The sequence below is a fragment of the Triturus cristatus genome, chromosome 8 (genome assembly GCF_964204655.1).
Source record: "Triturus cristatus chromosome 8, aTriCri1.1, whole genome shotgun sequence".
Taxonomy (NCBI): Eukaryota; Metazoa; Chordata; class Amphibia; order Caudata; family Salamandridae; genus Triturus; species Triturus cristatus.
In genome coordinates this window covers 334,880,311-334,903,207 of record NC_140591.1, presented here as the reverse complement: position 1 = coordinate 334,903,207, position 22,897 = coordinate 334,880,311, and the positions used below count along the sequence as shown (strand labels likewise).

Here is a 22,897-nt window from a genome sequence, read left to right as displayed (position 1 = left end):
CCGGACTGGCCGTAGCGGGCACTGGGCGTTTCCCCCCGTGGGCCGCAAGGGTGGGGGCCGGTTTTGGTCCCCTGGGGGGCCATTTTTGTTACCGGGGGGCGGCAATATCAACCCCTGTAACAAAATCGTCCGAAATCGGCCCTTGCAAACAGCTCGGCCGCACCCCCCTGCCCCACAGGGGGGCAGCAGTTTGCCAGGGCTGATTTCGGCTCCCAGTCCGGCCCTGTTCCCAGTCACCCTAAGATGCAAATTATTCTGAACAGGACTCGCGGATTGGTTTCTAATTAAGAAAATCTTAATCGCCTCCTGTCAACAATCTTCATTGCTTCAGTATATCTTAAAGGGGTTAGTGTACAACACTTCCAGGAGAGGCCTCCTTGGACTTCATCCGCGTATGCAGGTGCCATGTTCTATGCTCTCTTACGTGCACAGTGAATCTACATTTCATGTACCACCGGCAGTCTTCACAGCAGCACTACTAGTGCAGTGATGATTGCTTGTCACATGCTTTCCAATGTTATGGGACAGAGCTCAATTGCTACAAGGTTCCAGAACGGGGAATGCATCTAAATACAGTCCATACATGATATCTGAGCTTCAGACATATCACGTGTGTTGAAACACATGGCATTTTCCTTTTGTTTTTTATAGCTCCCACTTTGTTCCAGCAGAAACTGAAAAAGCCTCCTTGGTTCTTATAAGGCTACTAAATAAAAGTATAATGTGTTTATTACTTGAGTCCGTTGTTTATTGGAAACAGTTTGCATTTTCAGTGAGTTCTTTATTCTTGTAATCTTCATTCATCTTTATTTGTGATTATTCCCCTCAGCTGCTAGGTGAGCCATTTATTCCTGATGGTCAGACAGTAATATGGGACAACAAGAAAGGATTCATCATCCCAAAGCCAACATACAAATTCTTTGATCTTCTGATTTGTGAGACCACCATCAATGGGCAAGTGCACAGCACACAGTACATAATGCACAGACAAGGTGAGCCATCTTCAACTTGCATCCAGATTCCTGAATTATGTTCATTCTGTAGATTCCCTGGTTCACTTTCTTTCTTCCTCTTCCACGCGCAGTCAATAAAATCCACGATCTCTGGTTGAATGTATTGAACCCCGTCAAGACGCTAAAAGGGGAAACTCTTGCCATTAACTGCACAGTGAGCGTGGCCTGGAATACACGCGTTCAAGTCAAGTGGACCTATCCTGGGGAAGTATGTTTATGTTATGTCAACTCTATTTTTGTATCGTTTGCATGAATCAGTAGCAGTATACCACTTGATTTTCTTTCCACTTCACCCTGCTGAATGAAAACCTTTCTTTAATTGGTAATTAAAGCTGGGCTTGTGGAGCCACAAATTAGAAAAGTCTGGCAGGGGTTTTCCCAAGAAACATGCAAACATCTCCACTAAAATTAATCATGGTTTTATAATACTAAACATATTTTTGTGGATATCCAAAAAAGCTTGATGAATTTTACTATTCAATAGCTCAATGAATCCAGGCCTTTAATAAAAAACAAAATCCAAGGGCACACTTGAGGATGGACTCAAGCAATTGAAAGAAACTAATAAGCATGCCATCATCCTGGCATATCAAAGGTACAGGTCAAGCAAAGCTTGGCACTGACATTGGCAGCTGCCAAAAAGGCAAAAAACTACCCGCACTGCTGATGGGCACCCTGAACTCTGTTTGGTTTTCAAACGGAAGAAGGGACACAAGTCCTGGAAGACATCACCAGCCAAAGTGCTATATAATGCATTGTAAGCAAAGAGACTCTAAGGTTAATGATTGTTAGTTGTGGTGAAGAATACATTCTACTGACTGTTAATGCTATTTCCAAAGTATTGTTGTTTTCTGTAAAGTGCTTCGATTCCTCGTAGTAAGGTCTTTACTGTATGAATACTCTTTTACATATAAATAATTCCCAGGATGCTTCCAGTCAGAGTGGCCTTTATTCCTGTCATTCCATTTGTACACCAAGTAATGTTACTGGTCTTGAAATGCAATCTCTCAGTGAGGGAAATGCTAATAGATTGTGTGACCGCAAGCATTTTACTATAGACAGCAATCTTTTGATAGACTATTAGGTGTTTTGTTATGGAGGTCAAAAACTGCGCATAATAAATTTTCACCTGTGAAATGTACAATTGAATCACGACTTCCCTATAACATCGCTGTACATCTCATAGAACATCTGCGTAAAAACAATCTCACAAATTCTCAAACATTTGAACTGAAGTTCATACCTATTAGACCTGTTTCCCATGTACATTTGTGTATTGATTTCCTCTAAAATCAATTTTAATTTCAATTTTTGTTTGCACTCGGACAAATTTAGACTTTTGTGTAGAAGCATCTAAAAACTTTTTTTAAAACTATAGCGGGGTAAATTGGAACACAGGAAGATAAATGAATTAATAAATCTCTGATGAAAGAGCATATCCTAGGTATCATTAGAAATGTGAAGGAAAACTAGTGCTGGGATGAGTGAAACAGTGTTTTGAGAGTGGATGTAATTTGCGATGATCTGTCTCTTTCTCTGCGTAGCACTTCAAATTGGTTTGCTGTAAACTGACCAAAGCAGAGATGAATTAGAGTTGACATATCAAGAGTATTTAGGTGTAGACTTAATGTGTCTTTTTCTACTAGTCAAATACCTGTGTGACTTCCACCTGTGATAAGGGATTTGGGGAAAAAAGACTGTGATAATGAGAGAGGAGAAAGAGTACGATCTATTCTTGAATTGTTCATGCATCCATGAGGCGTTTTTGCTAGAACCTCTGCTAAGAAGGAATAGTATTGTGTCTCCACATCTTTTGATGCCCAAGTTCTTGCAGCTTCTGTGTTCATATTTTTTCTCCTGACTCTCTGTACCACTGGCAAAAAGAACATTATGAGGTGTAGATATTCTTTGTGGCCAAGGTTCAAGTCACATACTTTAGTTTCCACAGACTCCTAGCTATCACTGCAGTTATTGGTGTCAATCATACTGAATGTTATAAAAAAGAACAAAAATTGTTTTTCCTCTGGAATTTTTGTTCTGATATGCATAGATGCACATGGATGAAGGGAGCTAAGATTGCCTCCCACAATATGTTTTATTTTGTCCATTTGGACGTCTTGCCAAGCAAAAATATCGTGTGAACCATACTAATAACTTAGAGTGGGCTTAGAGCATGCCCATTGCTCACCATTGGTTGGCATGCTTTTCATCTCATTTTCTTCCTTATTCATTGGATTTCCTTTCTCTTCCTGGGGGCGATTCACATAAGTAATCTGAGATAAAATCCTAAACGTACTACTTTTGGTATTCACAGAAGGTATTTAGTAGTAGTAAAGTTAGGACTCCTAACTTTATTACTACTAAATGCCTTCTGTGAATACCAAAAGTAGTAAGTTTAGGATTTTATCTCAGTTTAGTTCTATGAATCACCCCCCTTGTGTTTATGTCCCTCTGCCAGCTCCTCGAGCATAGCCTCTTTACCATCCTTTTGACTGGCTGACTTGTATCCTTCCACCTCTCTTTTTTTTCTTACCGCAAATCCTAAATAAGAGTGCATGTGTTTTCTAGCTCTCTCCATTGTCTGCTACTTCCCTCAAACACTACTCCCCATGTTGCTCCCTCCTCCCTCAAGCTCGTCCAGTGCTTTCTCCACCCCATCCTTGCTTTCATTATTTTTTATGGACTTCCCAATCCTAGCCGCAAACATCTTATTTGCTCCCTTGCCTCCCCCTGCTCCCTGATTCGTCACTCTTCCTTCCAATCGTTTGTAATTGGATGGGAGAAGTGAAGTGCTACCGCTTCTGTACCAGCCTCCCGTCAAGAACCAGAGGGCAGACTCATTCTCAGTCATTAAACTGATTTACCAACTTCATGCCAGATTAAAGACTCAAGACGTATGGGATTGGAAGGCTGCAACCATCTTTAAAACTCACCTAATGCATGTCTTGAAAAATGTTATGGACATATGACACCAGAATGCATCATTTATTAAAGCAATAATGACAGTGGGAGAATGGTCGCCTAAGAGGTATGCTTGGTTTATTGAATGTTAAGGGGGTGCCAAACCAACCCATGAGGAGGTGGGGGATTGTTTGTCCCACTTTCATGCCTTCCTCATGTTGAACAGGTTGTTCAGATGTGATGTCAGCAGACGCACCTGTCAGATCGTAACCACTAACCTGATTAATGCGGCCGACGGGAGCATATAGAGAAGACAGTCCGACCACTCCCCTTCTTGTTCCCCCTGGGCGACAAACGAGATCTACCCTCCCAAGTTGAACACACAGGACAAAGGGGGGATGGGAGAAATAATAACGAACAGCGTATGAATACTGGATGGGATTCTCTTGCTGCGTCTTTGGATTATGTATCGGTGATCAGCATATGTTGGGGCGAACCCTGAATGGTGCAACCTGCAGGGAAGATGAAGAGACATCAATATACACTCTTTTCTTCCACCTGCTTACCCTTGTACAATCACTCTCCCACCCCAGCACTCACTCAATATGCCCACATAGGCTGAAAGTTGTAATTGCAGACACAGGAGTTCAGGTGATTCACTCCTTCTCCATTTTACAGGATTGTGACTGGCACGGAGGTCCCACCTCAATGATTCGGGTGTATACAGGGTTGATTGTTCCTTAGCAACTGAAATCTCCTAATGCACGTAGATGTATAATCCAAAATAGTCCAGTACTCTAGAGATATCGTCTCTGGCACTGAAATGATATGCGGTACACAATATACTCCGGTTAAAGTTGCTATGCGTGTGCAAGCACTGAATGCAGACTTATCTGTATAGCACCGCTCTGCCCGTGAGCGGGCTCTCCCAGAAGGTGCAGTTGCCAGTAGTAACGACAATTAATTTGCTACCTCTTCTTGTATCTTGTTTGCTTTTGTTACTTGCACAATTGTCACTTTTCCTCATGTAACGTAAAGTTTGCTTTTATAACATGCTCACTTGTAATTTTCACCTCATGTTACGTCACTGTGCCTATTGTGAAGCGCTCTGGCGCCTTCGGGTAAAGTCCGCGCTATATTAAAACGCATAAATAAGTGAAGAAATGTCAGGGTAACAACAGGAGCATGAATGCGCGCTCCCGTTCAGTGCGCGGTGCAGAGCGAGCACCGCTAGAGTCCGCTGCGCAGCTCGGTCGCCAACCGTTGAATTGCCGGAAGATAAGGAGAGGCTGCGGTCCACTAGCAAGCTTTTGAATGCCAGACGCCACTTGTGGAAAAGCGGCCGCCGTGCGGTTTCCTTTCCGACACTGGCCAAAGTGTGAGAAAGAAGACCCCCCTCCAGGAAAACTACCGGTACACCACGGAATAACCCGGGAAGGGCTTAGTGTAGATACAAAATGCTGGGCGAATATGAAGCAGAACTGTGAAGAAGCAAGGGGGGGGGGGGGGGGGGTAACCTTTATACCCTTGGGAACCATCATGGCCGCCCGGCGATTCACCTGGGTGTTGTTTTCCTCAGCTGTCTCGCGGGTTTCTGGGACTTTGAGTCCTGTACCGGCTCAGTTATAAACAAACATTCATTTCTCATTCTTTCCCGGTCATACAACCAAGGTGACTGTGCTATACCGCTGGTTGTGTTTACCCTTGAGGAGACCTTACTACTGTACGGAGCTATGACACTCCTGCCCCTCAATATGAGTGAAATCCTCCACATGAGTGCGAGACTGGTAACTAATGCCATCCAATTACCTGTTGGTGCCACAATGCGACTGATACTGTCTAACATACGCAGTTGCAACAAAAGAAATGCCAGCATGTTAACACCATGTGTCACCACACTGTCATCATGGCTGCCATATTGGAATGTGCAGTTGGGTACAGAGAAGCCCAGTTTAACTGCTGAACCGTTTCCACCCCAACCCCATACAACACCACAACTTAAAGGCTGTACTCATTCGCTCTGAGGGCGCACTCATTCACCGGTGGTGCAGTCAATCACAATATAAAGAGGAGTTCATCAAAATGCTTTCCGTGAGCATGTGATTTAACAGAGAGGGGGTGTGGGCGCTCCCAGAAATGGAATATACTACATATGCTCCTGGCAGTCACAGGTTAATTTGGGAAAGGTATGGTTGGTTAATACCACAGCCTTAGCTGAGCTCAACTCTTTCCTAAACATGGTTGAGCATTGTTTATTAGCAGTCAGGGCGCTTTAATGTACTTGTATTTATATAGTGCTTACTACCCCTGACGAGGCATTGAAGCTCTTCTTGGTGAGTAGCACGCTACTTTGGAACCCAAAGGTGGATTAGCGGTGGATTAGTAGGGGGGAATATAAATTGTTACTTGGACCGGCTGGAGTGTACTGAGTGCTAGGTATTAAAACATGAATGTTCAGTGTTCAAATCCTGGCAAAGCCGGCTCAGCCTTTCATCTTTCTGAGGTCGGTAAACTGATGATCATTAAATTGAGCTGTAGTAGGTCCTGGTAATTACAGTGCTTAGAAACCGCAGGAGTGAGGTATGAAGAGCTGCCATAACATAAGGAATAGTTAAACGTGTAAATGTAACATTTCAGAAAAAATATTCGTAAACGTTTTCAATCGGTAAGGTAATGGTGTTAGACACGCTATATGTAGAGATGATGGCGAAAGGCCTCTAGAGGTAGAAAGATCTGGACGCAACTTGCACGAAAAACACAATCTGAAGCCATGGATAAAGTGTTTTATTTTGATTTCAGTTAAAAAAAAGAAACGGGGAAAGAATTTGAGTTTAAAATACTTTTCATGTTTTGCATGCCGCTGTTATGACGCTAGTGACTGACGTCATAACAGCGGAATGCAAAACATGAAAAGTATTTCAAACTCAAATTCAGTCACTGAGGGTCGCCGAGGGAAAGACGGTTGAGGGGAGACGATATATTTTCATGTGTGTGTATATTTAAACGGTCAGTTCGCCCAGTCCCTTTCTTCCATGGGGCAGCGGAGTTGCTGAATCCGACCAAGTGACAGACACGTGTCACGCGCTAGCGGGCCGAGGTGCCGCCTCTAATGTTTTTACAGTAGGCATGCTTTATGGAGTTTTCATTTGGGGCCAGCAGACTGCGAGGTATTCCCCACCACCCCCAAGTATGTGTTACAAAGATATTACTATCCGACTCGACAAGATCTTTTTTGCGGAGCGTCAGCCAAACAATCTTCATCGGTTTTTAACCGTGTTCCAAGAGGATTATATCAGACGCGTTGTTCCCGCTCCCGAGCTGAAGTGCTGTCACGAGCATTTGTCATTCACGAGACAATTAAAAATTTGCAAACATTCGTGATAAGAATTTTCAATTCTATTAAGGACAAGGAGGCGAGGATTATGCTTTCTCTTTTCTTTATTAGAAATGCCCAGCAGCCAATCAGAACCGTTTATGAAACGAAAAAACTACAGTACCCATGAGTACCCGGGTACCACGTGACAACCATAGAGTCTCTCCTATAAAAGGTACAACAGTAGAAAGTACGTCCTCTTTCTTTGGTGAGGAGCAGTTCACAGGAAAAACATGAAATCCAATGGAAAAAGAAGCAAGCCAGGAAACCAAGTCCATCAGCCACAGTCGGAGATCATCCTGACGCTAGAAACACAGCAAACGCCGAACAGAGGAAGGCAGCAGATGATCCAAGCGGAGTAAACAGGATAAACAGTAGAAATCACTATTTCGGGTCAGAACCTGAAAAGAAAGTACAGCCGTAATACTCATCCAATAAAGAGAGTGAAGGCAATAAAAGGGAAGGGTAAACAGAGAAAAAAAACAATGCATTGTCATAAATCAAATGCCACTGTGACAATGATAAACATGAGAATCAAACATGAATTTGGGTGGGATAATCCTCGCCTCCTTGTCCTTAATAGAATTGAAAATTCTTGTCACGAATGTTTGCAAATTTTTAATTCTATGTCAGGACAGGAGGCTCCGATTATGCTTGTTCAAAGCTGATCCACCACAACTGAAGCAATATGTTCGATAGGCTTGTAATAAAAGGTCTTGAACATAGAATCAGAAGACCAATCTGCGTTTTTCATGATGTCCAGTAATGAAACACCCATCGAGAACGCTTTAGAGGCCATGGCCCCGCGAGCCGAGTGAGCACCAAAAATGGAAACATCAATTCCAGCCTCAGATAAGAGCCATCTAACCCAGCGAGCTAATGTAGCAGGAGTAACAGGACGAAAAGGTTTTTGCAAGGCAATAAGTAGTTGACCCTGTGTATCAGAACGTAAAGGTGCAGTACATACCTCGTAATCCTTGACACATTGAACAACGCAAAGGTTGGGGTGATGAGGAAAGGAAGGATAAGTAACCGAAGAGGTAGCAGTCTTGGTGCGTTTAGAGATTAGAAAAGTGACACCTTCAGGTGTAAATCTGCGACCTGCCAAGTCTAACGCCCGCACGTCAGACACTCGTTTGCAAGAAACGAGACATAACAGCATTGTCAATTTAGCAGAGAGCTGTTTACGAGAAAGTAATGAATTAGAAGGCCAAGCCTCCAAAAATCTCAAAACAATGGAGACATCCCAAAGCGAGACATATTTAGGGCACGGAGGGTTCGCTAGACGAATGCCCTTAAGCAATTTGGAAATTAAAGGATGTTCACCCGCCGGTTTGCCATTAATGGGAACATGGGCGGCAGAGATGGCGGAACGGAAGTTGTTGACCGTACGATAGGCCAGACCAGAAGAAGCGAGAGAAGCTAGAAAATTAATAATCAGAGCCACATCTGCTGAAGTGGGATCAACTTCCCGCTGAACACACCAGTCACACCAACGCTTCCATGAGGCTCTATATCTTTTGTGAGTACTGGGAGACCAGGCGTCACTGATGAATTTGTAAGCGTCGCATGAAAGGCCTGGGAGCGACCAGCGATCCCCGAAACTCGGCACGCCAACAGTAGGAGATTGCCGGATAGAACCAGGGGATGCGGATCGCCTAGGGGATCCAGCAACAGATTCCACTTCTGGGGAAGAAGGAACGGAACCGCACAGCACATCTCCAGAAGGTCTGGGAACCATGGTTGAGCTCTCCACAGCGGAACAATGAGAATTAGCTCCGTTTGAAAACGTTTCGAGTAGGCCAGAACCCTGGGAATCAACATGAACGGGGGAAAGGCGTAGCACAGAGTGGACGGCCAAGTCTGAAGAAATGCATCTGTGGCCAGGGCTTTCGGATCCGGCCTCCAGCTGAAGAATAGAGGGAGTTGAGTATTCAGGCGAGACGCAAACAGATCTAGGTGACAATGACCCCAAGTCCGACGGAGAATGCGAAAAATGCGCGGGTGAAGGCGCCAATCGCTGAAGTCGCGAAGATGGCGAGAGTTCCAGTCCGCAATCTGATTGCGGCAACCGGGAAGATATTCGGCAATAATTGTGATCTTCTGTTGAAGACAGAAGTGCCAAAAATCCTTGGCGATCTCCGCCAAAATCTTGGATCGTGTTCCCCCCAACTTGTTGACATACCGGACCGCTGAAACGTTGTCCATGCGGAGAAGAATACAACAATTGGTCTGATGAGGGGAGAAACACCGAATCGCAAAAGACCCCGCTAGAAGTTCTAGGCAATTGATGTGAAGAGACAGTTCCTGGGGAGACCAGCGACCCCCGGTGGAGATGGGGCCGCACCTGGCTCCCCAACCCCAAAGGCTGGCATCCGATTCTATCACCAGATCCGGAGCGGAGCCGAACAGGGCTCGTCCATTCCAGGCCTCCATGTGGTCCAACCACCATTGCATCTCGCTCTTCGCATCCTCGGAAAGAGGAATCAGATCTGAATAGCGAAGACCTTTTTGGAGGTGACGAATCTTCAATCTCTGAAGTGCTCTGTAATGCAGCGGACCTGGGAATATCGCCTGAATGGAGAATGCCAGTAGACCGACTACACGTGCTAACGACCTCAATGACACAATCTGTCTGGAAAGAACAGACCTCAATTCTCTCTTGATGTACCGAATCTTTTGGTGTGGTAGTAGTAGTTGACAGGATAGGGAATTCACTTGAAAACCCAGAAATTCGATTACTTGAGTAGGATTCAAGAAAGACTTCTGCGGATTGACTAGGAAACCCAGGGATTGTAGAAGGTCGATAGACCATTCCAGATGGGTTAATACTGTGAGGGGTGTGTCCGCCATGAGAAGAATGTCGTCGAGATAGATTATCAGGCGGACACCCCGAGCACGCAGACATTCCACTACAGGCCTCAGAAGTTTCGTGAAGCACCAGGGTGCTGACGAGAGGCCGAATGGGAGAACTGTGTATTCGTACCATATTCCCTGCCAACTGAATTGAAGAAAACGACGATGAGGCTCGTAAATGGGAATGGAAAGATAGGCATCCTTGAGGTCGAGCCGAACCATCCAGTCCCCTTCGCGCAGAAGATCGCGCAAAAGATGGATCCCTTCCATCTTGAAGTGTCTGTAAACTACACTTCCGTTGAAATCCTTCAAGTTGAGGACCAGACGATTGCCACCCCCTTTTTTCTGAACCAGGAAAACATTGCTGATGAACCCGTGAGGGTGGGGGACAGTTGACCTGATTGCCCCTTTGGCGAGAAGGGATTCTATCTCTGCCGAAATAAACTTTTGGTCCTGAAGAGAAAAATGGAGAGGAGGAGGGGGGAGGGATTGATGCTGGGTCTGATAGAATTCTATTTTGAAACCTTGAACAGTTTGCAGAACCCAAGCATCGTTGGAGATTTGACGCCAGTTCTGGAGAAAAAAACGTATTCTGCCCCCCAGAACCACCTCGGAAAAAGAAATCAAACTCACCTGAGGTATTAGAGTCTTGGTAAGCACCTTGGTTGCCACCGGAACGACCTTTCCGGAATTGACCTCTCCCTTTTCGGGAAGGATAGAAGTTTGAGCGGGTGTTGTAGCCGGAGTCCTGACCCCCGCCTCTCTGGGACTGATAACCTCTCTGGGAGGAGTTATTGGAGCCACGGCCGAACGAGCGTCCCCTATGTCGTCCGGCCCTGGCAAAAACCGGACGAAGTGCACGCTTGATAGAAGCTTGCGCCTTATCCAAACCACTGAAGGTTGCAACAAATTTAGTGAGTTCCTTAAGGAACGGTTGGCCGAATAATAGACCTTGTGCCACCGGACCAGACTCGGAAGTAGAGAGTTCCGCCAATTTTGGATCAATCTTTAGAAGAATAGAGCGGCGACGCTCACTTGAAATTGCACAATTTGCGTTGCCCAACTGGCAAATAGCCCTCTGAGCCCATTCTATGAGTTCATCCGGATCCACAAGAGAGTCTGCTTCCTTAGCCTGAAATCCGAGATCAAGGATCTTGGTGAGGGGTCCCATTAAATCCAACATTTTATCTTGGCAGGACCGCCAAGATCTGTCCAGACCCTTTTTAGGATCCTTAGCAAATTTTTTCAGATAGGAAAGCATTGTGGGGTCAATTTCAGGAGTGTCTGCCAGGTGATCTGCAAGATCCGGGCGAGGGCACTCGGAGCGGAGGCGAGCCCTAACCTCCTTTTCAAAAGGTTGACGGATGTGCGCCTGGACATATTCAGCTACCGCAGGAGAAGGAAGCCATGAAGATGAATGGGGGTGATATATCTCCGAAGGCTCAAAGGTTAGGACTTGCGGGTGAGTAGGAGCGTCCACGTAATGCTCCTTGCGAGCCTTCTTGCGTGTTGGAGGGACATCCTGGTCAGAAGAGGAAGAAGGAGGACCGTCAGAGTCAGTATGACAGGCTGCCGAGGTAGAAGCGCCTACCAAAGGACTGGAGGAAGCCTTTTCTGAGGCTAGAGTTTTAGCCAAACGTTTGAAATCCGCCCTATGTGGATTTATTGGTGATTTGGAAGAGCGAGAAGAAGGCAACCAACCTTGCTGCTTTGCATATTGCGTCAAATGACGCTTCAACAGATTAATAGCGTGGACTAGGGCTTTGGTAACGGAGTGCTGAACTCCTTGGACCAATGCTTCTACTAAATCTTGCTCAAGGAAACCTGAGCTCTCCTCCTCATAGGAGTAATCATCCTCATCAAAATACTCCTCCATTATTCTTAGCTTCACTGTAAAAGTGAAAGTAATGCCCACCAAATGACAATTTAATGTCAATAAATATTACAATGCCAAAGGCACAATTCAGGGGGAGTGAAAAACCCCACAGCAAGCCAATTAATGGACAGAAAAAGGCTGACCAAAAAATAAATAATTAAATTAATTGTGGAGGGAGGGCTTGCTGAGTCACTCTAGGCAGAGCCTATGCGTAATTATACAGCCCCAAGCCTTTAAACAGCAAAGGGCGTCGATGGGGCTGAAGAGAAGCTGAGGCAGTGGGCAGCGGTGTGAAGAACAACCGATTCCTGAGCTCCGTGTGAAAACACGGTTTGTAAACAATGAAAATGGCCGCCGCGCATGCGCGGAACGGCCGCCTCAGATTCTAAGTAAACAGAGAAGCACGCGCGCTAGCGCGAGCTTCTCAGCCCCTTTACTCCCACTCCACTGAACTCGGACACCGACGCTCGAGCGAGCGTCACGCCCTAGGGAGGTGAGACCACGCTCCCTGCATGCGCGCCGCGCGAAGCGGAGCAGACTAAATAAATGAACCGCGCGAGACAGCGCGCAACAATGTAGCAGTAATAAGTACAATTTGGAAGCGAGCGCGTCCCAACAGTAGTGCACAGACAATAATGCAACAATGTTACATGAATAAGAAGAAAAAGGCACTTAACTGGCTGCGGAGCAGCAAAGAAAGAGGACGTACTTTCTACTGTTGTACCTTTTATAGGAGAGACTCTATGGTTGTCACGTGGTACCCGGGTACTCATGGGTACTGTAGTTTTTTCGTTTCATAAACGGTTCTGATTGGCTGCTGGGCATTTCTAATAAAGAAAAGAGAAAGCATAATCGGAGCCTCCTGTCCTGACATAGAATTGCCCGGGAGTCAGCGGTTGGCTGATAAGAGGTGTGACAGCGGCTCTGAGGCTCGGCGCGCGCGGCGCTTTCAAGTTGGCCTGATGCATGTCGTAGATCCCAGGTCCGATTAGGGGCTGCTGAGAGGAGAGTAAACCGCTCCCGAAGTGTGGAGATGGGTAAATGATGTCAGCGAGAGCGGCGCCCCGGCCCAGACCTTTCACAGCACTGTGAGTTTCACTGAGGACAAAAAAATGCCTCTGGGGCCACATGTGGCGAAAACTAATATTCCCATTCGGTGCAGTTCATATTTTCAGTGGCTGCTTGTAATGTGGAGTACTGGGGGTGGGGGGAGGGTACCACTCACGCACCCTCTCTTCTACACGGGCAAACACATACAGCCATCCCAGTGCCGGATTAAACCCTGTGGAGGCACCCTAGGCAGTAGAAATGTCGCACCCCTCGCAAATTATCTTCTAATACGTTTTTACTTTTACCAACAATTTTAATAAACCAATTTTAATAACAGAAAACTAAACGTTAACAATTATTAACGTTATTAAACAATTTAATTCTTTTTTTTTTTAATAAACCAACAAAACTTTAAAAAGTCAATGGGTACATTACATTAATACAGTATTTTCCCTCTAGAGTCTCTAATGTAGAGTTTTCGTTTCTTTGAGTTGATTCATTTTTTTCTATCTTTTGGAAACAATTTAAGAAACCTTTATTGAAATTTTATTTTCAAGATCAAATCAATATTATTTGATCTGTTGTTGCGGGGCCCCTAAAAGGAGTGGGGCCCATAGGCCGGTGCCTACTTGGCCTATTTGGTAATCCATACGCACTCATTCACACCCATCCATTCATAAGCTTGCACACATTCTCCTACCATTCACAACCACACACAAATCCGGACACCCATTCACAGCAAGAATGCACAAATACATTAACATGCATACATGTACACACGCATTCAACATAAAAAAAAATTAAAGGCAAGAGGTGATTTCCTGTGGTGGAAGGGAAGTCTTGGTGGATTCTGGAGTCAGGGAAAACAGGAAGATCCCACTGCCTTTTCTCATTGGCTGACCTTGTCATGGGTCAGCCAAAGAGAGCAGGACCTTTCTTCACTCTGTCACAGAGTGGGATGGGGTCAGAGAGACTTGGCATCCTCACCCCATTTTGTGACAAATGTCACTGATGGACACTCAGTCTGGGCACTTGAGGGCTTAAAACTGTAGACCAAGTCTATTGGTGATACACTCCCTCCTCATGAGGGGGAGGACCTCACATCACTTTGCTGGGCTGAGGAGGTCACGTGCACAGGGGTGTGAAATCTTCAGCCCAGCAAACCTCGGCTCAGTCAGCCAGACGCCTGTGAATTTAGCGTAGGTACAGCAACTTCCTGCCTGACTGGAATATGAAGAGCGTCTGTCAGGCTGACCTTTGTTCAGCCTGACAGACAATGTTAATGCATTAGTAAAAGGTGGGGAGACAGGACCCCTCAGCCCTTAACTACAGGCTGCACCTGGATTTACTCCTGGTCGGATAGAAGCTACTTGCATTCTAGAGATCATGACGAAAGAATTCTCAGTAATGTAGAATTTACCACACCAAGTAAATTATCAGGTGTGATAAATGCCACACACACACAGGGGGAGGATAGTGATGTGATGTGGGGTGGGAGAATACCCGGTAATTATGAGAACAACCTAAATTTGGTGGAGTAAGCACCAAGGCCGGACTGGCCGTAGCGGGCACCGGGCAATCCCCCGGTGCGCCGCACGGGTGGGGGCCGTTTTTGTTACAGGGCCGTTTTTGCAGCATAGCTGCAAAATCGGCCCTGTAACAAAATCGCCCGAAAACCGGCCCTGGCAAAGAGTTCGGCATCACTCCCCCACCCCCCGGGTGGGGGGAGGAGGGGGGCGACCGAGCACTTTAACAGGGCCGGTTGTGGTTCCCAGTCCGGCCCTGGTAAGCACCAAATTATGGATGTTATGCCCAATTCCCGAGTTTATAGGAGATATTTACCAGACCTCGTAACTACTTCGGCCTGAAGTGTCGGTATTTGCAGAGTCTGGTAAATACCATATTTCCTTTCATGAGACGTATGATCAGAGCTCACAACTTATTGAGAGTGCCAATAGGAATGGCCTTACAGCTAAAGTCAGGTGCATGTTTCATTAGCAACGAGAAGTTACCTTTGTAACTTCAGTGCTGCAAAGAAGAGCATTTCTGGTTGAAATGTTTTTTTACCACCTCTTTAGTAAATAACTAGAGATATGGATTCCAATTGCTGTGGTACTTATGAAAATGAAATGAAGGGAGGGCTATGTACACTAGGTCAGGATAGTTTTCACTGCACAGATGATGGGTCTGTGATTGTAGATAAGGCCTTTGAAGAAAAAGCTGATAGGGTAATTTGACTGTGTATCCGTTTAGCATGCATTCGATGGCAATTACCTCACTATCAACAAATGATCATGATCAAACTAGGTCAACAGAAAAGGAAGAGCTAATAAGATCTTGCATTGTGTTGCTCTGCCTTGACATCATTTGTGCTGAGATGGGGAGAAGTGGGGCCCCATCACCATCGTCCAAACGACCTCCGAGAACCTGAGAGAAAACTCAACAAACGTTAACAATGCAGTGTTGGTGCTGCTTGGCCTCTTCTCTGCCTCTAGAACTGAGGAACATAGCTTTCTCCTCTGCAGTTAGGAGTGCATGAAAGGCTTCTGTATCACATTTAGGTCTAGCAATCCCCCAGCAAATCCTTATGATTCCTGTCCTTGAAAATATTTGCATTCTGCCCCATTTGCATTTCCTGAAATGATTTAGGTGAAGCCTCCAACAAGGTACCACAGACACTCCTGCATAACCGTTTACTACCGAAATATTAGATTTAAGTAACAAACTGCCAAAATATTGTGGTCAAAATATTGTCTACCAGAACTTCCTGAAGATTAAATACACTTGTAATTAAAGGAATACTATACTCCACATATATGTATCTTGGCAACATATATATATATATATATATATATATATATGTTTCCAAAGAATCGTTGCAAGATCACCGCTCTCCCTCCTCTCGACACCGGTGCCAGCAGCGGTCGCAACTCCGCTAAACACGTTTTCTATTTGGATGAAATCCGTGAATTCCCAGACAATAATCCAGCGGCACACCAAAGGACGACACAATAAAGATTTTATTGTGTTATACAAACAGAACTACGCGTTTCGGCGAAGCCTTCGCCGAAACGCGTAGTTCTGTTTGTATAACACAATAAAATCTTTATTGTGTCGTCCTTTGGTGTGCCGCTGGATTACTGTCTGGGAATTCTCAGATTCCAAATAGAAAATATATATATATAAATTCCCCCGTTATAGTTAGTTGAGATAACTATAACTCGCGTGCCCGCAATCCACTGCTCATGACGTCACATATTACATCACTCATGACATGGTCAGTGGCATCATTCATGACATCACTGATGACATCATCCTTGTGATAGAGTGGCGGTGGCGCGAGTTATAGTTATCTCGACTAACTATAACGGGGGAATTTCATTGGTTTTTTACGAGTGAAATGTCCACCTAACTATAACATGTGTGAAACCTATGGTTTTTTAAGTGAATTTGCAAGGTTTTTTAAATGCTAATTCCTAACTATAACGTGTGTGAAACCTATGGTTTTTTAAGTGAATTTGTACGATTTTTTAAATGCTAAGTTATGTATGTATTATTATATTTTTTTTTAAGGTTTTTCACCGTGCGCGCACCCTGCGATTTAAAAAAAAAATGTTTTTTTCACCCTTCGGGGTCCTTTAGGGACCCCCTGACAAAGGCTAGGGGGTCAGGAACTCTCTACCCTGCCCCCTTTTCACGTTCGCCACCTCTCTTTTTCACTGTCGCACCCAAAACAAACAAAATGGCGGACGACACTTCCTGATTTCGACCGATTCGAACGTTGACTGACATGTAACCACCAATCAGAATTACGCTCGCGCACGTTAGGGTGCGCTCACGGTGCGCGCACGGTACGCGGCTATAGATATTTATGTACTTTTAACTGCAGTTTTCTCAGGAAATACTGAACAGATTGACTCCTGTATGCAAAAGGCACATCCCTGACCTGAGGACTACCTCTTTGCCAAATTTCAAGTAATTCTGTTCAGCCGTTCGGGCTGTACCTTCGACTAAAGATCCTATGGGAAAATGCATGGGGAAAACGCGTTTTGGGACCTCCCTTTTTTCTCAGCCCCCGCTTGACGAATCACCCCGAGACTTTCAGGGTAGGAGCTGAGCGGAGCGCCCCATTAGTTTTGAAAATTTCGCGAGGATTCGTCAACCGGCGCCAAAGTTATTCAAAATAGAATTTTCAGATTTCCTATGGAAACACGGTCCTAACTATAACTATCTAATGGCGACCGCCAGTAGATTATATATATATATATATATATATCTATATATATATATATATATATATATATATATATATATATATATATATATATATATATATATATATATATATATATTACAAGGTACCTGGAGATGGAGTTAATAGTAAATCTATATTTACTCATATGCATGCTTACATTCGCAGTATTTAGAGTCTCAATATTTTGGCTAATCAATATTTTTGTCCTTGAATTTCTGATTTACAACTAGTATAAAGAAGTGGTTCAGCTGATTACTCCACTTGAACTAGGTTCTCCATTAAACTGTTCATGAGGCTGAGAATAAATGCCTCAACCAGAGCTCATGCATAAACCTGGAAAGTCTGAATACTCGGCAAGAAATGGTTGGTCACGTACTGTAATCTCTACAGTCACATCCTGACTATAGACAGCACCCCTGCACCTCTCCTTCAATGACTGGAGCAGTCCCGGGTGATGAAATCAATCAATAGCCCCAACGTGCAGGCAATAATCTCTCTGCTATATGCCAGGGACATTGATTTTATGTTTTTTCCAGTAACAAATTCCCTCTTTAGAAAATTGTCATTGAGAAATAAAAAACGTGGCTAAGCAGGCGAAACAAGCATGGCAACCGGCAAAGCCAGTTGGGCCCAACATCATAAACTCAAAGTTCTCCCACCTCTAAATGGGGCAGAGAAATCAGTTCCCTCACCTCTGAACGGGACCACAAGTTTAGCGAGTAGGCATTCACCATACGCCTCTTCTTCCAAATTCTAAATGACCCCCTTGGTGTCCTGTCCTTTTAGAATCATTCCTCTCAATGATCATCCATCCGCAGCTTTGCACTGCTCATTAGTACAGTTCTCTCCAGTGAATCTCTCAGAAGGACCAGGCCCTCCCTTCAGGAATGCTGTGGGATGGTAGCATTATCATACATTGGACATCAAAAACTGGGCCTCCTTGTTTATCATCATAACATATTGTAACTCTTCTTGCCATGCAAGCAATATTTGTTATTATAACTTGTGCATGAACATTAACTCCCTCTAAGAATTTGAAAACCCAAGGCAAGATCATTATTTATTGCTTGGCACTTTTCCGACATTATTCATCATCTTTCATTTTATCTTGAGAGTTCATAGAATCGTACACTACGAGCAACCTTTGACAAGCAGGGTGCACAGCTGGTGATCCTGAGCATAGAATGTTCATCCTGGATTATATTAGCATTTTGAAGTGTGAAGGTGCAGTGTGAAAGTGTGCAAACATCACACAGACCAACACATAATTAGATAAGGCCCTTTGGCTATACTATATTTTTCTCTGCAGTGTTACCATTTGTAGACAGAAGGCTTGAATACACAGTACATGTTATATAGCCATTGCATACTTATTTGTGATACGTGAGGTAACTCATTAAAAATGTGTCCTTTATTTTAAGGCAAGTAAGGGGTCATCAATAACTCAAAGGATTACCCAAAAGGAAGGCAACATAATCTCTAGCAGCCTTGTTATTGAGAAGGTCCGTGACATTGATAAGGGGCTTTACATCTGTCGTGTGAAGAGTGGAGCAGTGGAAAAATCTGTCAACACAACGGTGCAAATATATGGTAAGTGATGACTGAATCTGCATGAGCAAATTTATTTGTCATTGATTTTCTAGGACCTTCTCCCACTTTTCATATAGTCTATTTCCTGTGCCAGATATCGAAGATCCTAAATGTTTTTACATTTTACATTTAGAGGGCCTGATTTGCAAAACTTAGATACATCTTCTCAGTTAGACTCCTGCATCCTGCAGACGTTTTACTTACCTTACAAAACCCAAAGATGTAGTGATGGGAATTTAAGAATTTTGTGTACATTTGTAAGTAACCCTTTGTGCATAGCGGAAATTCTGTGGCCTACATTAGGACTACCACATGGGTGTCCCCTCAGGGTCTACAGATGGGTGCTACCATATAGGCAGGGGGTTAAACACAGGAAGAAGGAGATATATTTTGACAAAAGAATGCATCAACAGTGATGCCAAAAATACGAAACTTCAGTTCAATCCGTTACCTAAGAAGTACCACTTGATAAGGAATCTGCAGGTTGTCCAAAAACAGCTGCTGATGAATTTATAAATTTCGCCCTTTCGCATGGCAAGGCACCAGATGATTTGAAAAAACAGGTTTATTGCCGGCCATCTGAAATCTAACAGCAAAAATGTGATTAACTTCACTAAAGAGAGCTTTACCCTCAATAAAGAGATCCCTCATTACTCAGGAGTGCATGTTGTAGACTCACTGCATTATGTGGTCAGGCTTAATAAATCCCTGCCACTCACAAGAGGGATCAAAATCATACATGTTAGGGATATTTTCACAAGTTATGATGTTAATTATTCCTGAAGAGCTTTTATGCCTCTTTCTTTGTTTTCGAGTTATATAAATGCCTAATGAAATAAGTAAATTAGCAATTATTGTTAGACTAGGCATTATAGAAAGAAGCTTCAATATATAGCAACTTAACCCTCAATGCTATATCATATGAGAGTTACATCTTACCAATACACAGCTTGATACGTACTTCCTGACATTTATTTTGAGCTATCTCTAGTGTATGACTGAGAACTGCTTCCAGGCTAGTGTTTTTGTTCACAATTAAACTTCATTTAATTGAGATGTTCCAATCCTTAAAGTTTAATTGGGCGGGGTTATAGCAAGCCCTGGTTACAAGTGGCATGGCTAATTCTGACCCAAGCACAAAGCCCTGTTTGCACAGAGGTCAGAATTATGAGTAGTGTAAAGTCTACTGCACCTCCTCTATTCTCTGCAGCACACCTGACCTGATGATATTTGCCAAAGGGAATGCCCAGGTAGTACAGGGACGTGCAGATTTAGGAACTTTGGAGATGACCAAAATCCACACAATAAGCCCCATTCTGAAGGGTTCAACACATTGTAGGCTATAATAATCACCCCCATCAAATTCCGAGCCCTGGGGTGTCATATTTGTATTTAGGGTCAGGTCACTCGTAATCAAGACATCAGAGTTAAAAACAATTCTTTTCAATTTTACTTCAGAATTATCTGAACTTATTTAATGATATTTGTTACCAGTGTGAATCATCTCTGCACTATGTTTTATGATCATGGTACGCATTTCATTGCTAACTTGAAACTTTCTAGCAAATATTTAGTTTCATCCTTAAATGGTGTCTGTGCCCTCATTTGTTTTAAAAACTAAGGGACTGATTTAGAGTTTGACAGGCCAAGTTCCTGACTCAAACATGGCAGAGTACCATGTCTGCCAATCTGACAGTCTTCCTGCTCTATTTCGATTTTGGAGGGCTGTCATGTTTTTGACGGTGGTGCCTCCACTGGGTCTACTAGCGGATCCCTACCTAGATGACCCAACAGAGATGGTGATGTTGGTGTAAGTACTTTAGACCATCCGCCCTATTTACGGCAGACAGGGTAAGGCCACCTTTGGCACATACTATTTCTCATCCACTTGCACATATGAGTCTAAAACACATTCATGACCAGCATCCACACATGGAAAGAAAAGGGAGGCAAGGCAAGGGAAAGAGCTTGTAGGCACACCGTCCTGATTTACCACATCTCATAATGTGACATTGAATACAATATTCCTCGGGAACCAGAAGAATCTTTCACCAACCCACTGTCTATCACAGAAATAGAGAGAAATGTAGAAGAGGAGACTGGGAATTGCTGTTTTAATCAATTGCCACCATAGTGGTTAGTTTCATTGATGGTGTTTCTGATGAGGTATGTATGGCTGTTGTGCAACATTTTACTTACAAAAACACAATTGCAGTGGCGGCTGACATAGTGAAGAGGTGGTGGGGTGGGTGGAGGGGACGTGGGAGTGCATTGGAGGGGAGAGTGTGGGGGGGTAATAATTAATAATAAACAAACACTGACCTAAAGTTGCCTGCCACATCGCTCCTCGCGACTTGGTGTTCCGCTGTGCTGCTTCCTGGTCCCAGCAGGAACTGGGGCAACATCAGACTCCCTGTGCAATCGCTGCAATGCTGTCATTCTATGGGAGCAGCGTGGGGATTGGCCTGCGCGGTCTGGAAAGACGCTCCACTCAGGACAGGGTGTCTGTGCTGTTTCTCAAGCCTGGCCGTTCAGCACAGCCGGGTTGGAGTAACCTAAGTGCGCATGTGTGTTTGGCCGGACTAGATGGCCGGCCAAACACACATGCTCACTTAGAAGTGCATATAGCACTCCTCTTCCCCCTCCCATGCCCCAGCCCCGCCCCTCGCTACATGCGCTGACTCAGAGCCAGGAAACAAATGAAAAATAAAACGATTATGGTATATCGTTCTATTTTTCACTTGCTGGGTCTGAGCCAGTGGGGTGACGCTCCTCCGCTATTGCAGAGGAGCCGCCCCTGCACAATTGTTACTTACAGGTCACCATACATCATAGGTTAGGTCAATATTGCTGCATAAACGCACTACCACTTTCAAATGCTGTTTCGTGTTCTCATATCCTTGCTCATGATCTGGTAGGGTATTATTAACATGCCGTGGATAGTTATCTAACGCATTTTTTTAAGAATCGAAAAAAAGGCTCCTGTGGCGGACAAAATGTTTCTAAAGGTGAAGAGGAGAAATCACTCTCACATCTTCTGTTTGTTGGAAGATATGCTTTATTGAAGTAGCAAACTGGTAAATGCAGTACTGAATATCTAACATTGAGCCTTTATTGTGCACTAGATGACAATCATGGAAATTCCATGTGCAGATAAAGTGAGTGCCCAGTACCCATAAGTTGGACACCACTTGTACAAATGGATTTGGCTGTTTTCTTTCAATGTTTACAACCATTACATCTATCCATATTGTTCATTCTATAGCACACTGTCATCCATAGGAGGATAAAAATACTGAAATATAAAATTGCTGTTGCACTATTTCTGAAAAAACTAAAGAAGTAGTAAAAGCAGGAAAACCATCTCTTATTGCCTGAGATTTCTTCTCCACACATCAAACAGAAAATTGAATTCGTGGCATTACATAAGTGGAAATTAACATAAGAGGAATGCTTTCTATTTCCTGCAAGGGAAATGTACAGTATTTTGTTTAGGGTTCGCCTCTTTGGAAACCACATGAAAGCCTGATACATTGTTATGGAAACGTGTTTAAGGAACAGTTGTTACTTAGGAAGAACAATAGTGTTTGCAGTGATGGTTGCCAACAAAGGTCCTATGAAAATTCTTCCACATCAAGAATTTAGCGCCCTGTGGGATTACTTCTTTACACCATAAGTCATATCTTCATCACTGCATCATTATACAATGGTTATAATATGATACAGAGTTTTTCAATCAATGTATAAGATGACTTTTCAATGTTTCTTTGATAAAGAAACAGATCAAGGATTTAAAACCCCCAGAGTAATTATTTTAAGGTTGTTATATAACAAAAATAGCCCAGTCAGTTTCCACCCACGAGCTATGTTACATCTATACTTGTTTCATTATTGTACGGTATTTAGTTTTAGCTGATTGTATTTGTAATCTGAATACGATTAATAGGTATTTTTAGAGATCTGTGGATTGTATTGAACAGCGA

The 22,897-nt window shown here is 43.9% G+C and overlaps 1 protein-coding gene across 2 annotated transcripts in view; it reads left to right on the top strand.

Moving 5' to 3' along the window:
• The window catches only part of FLT1 (fms related receptor tyrosine kinase 1), a 389,921-nt gene that overhangs the window by 96,189 nt on the left and 270,835 nt on the right, over positions 1 to 22,897 (top strand). For both annotated transcript variants that reach the window (XM_085621641.1, XM_085621640.1), the window contains exons 5-7: positions 830 to 992; positions 1,085 to 1,221; positions 18,746 to 18,914. In XM_085621641.1, coding sequence (XP_085477767.1) covers positions 830 to 992; positions 1,085 to 1,221; positions 18,746 to 18,914 — 469 coding nt within the window. The remainder of the gene's footprint in view (positions 1 to 829; positions 993 to 1,084; positions 1,222 to 18,745; positions 18,915 to 22,897) is intronic.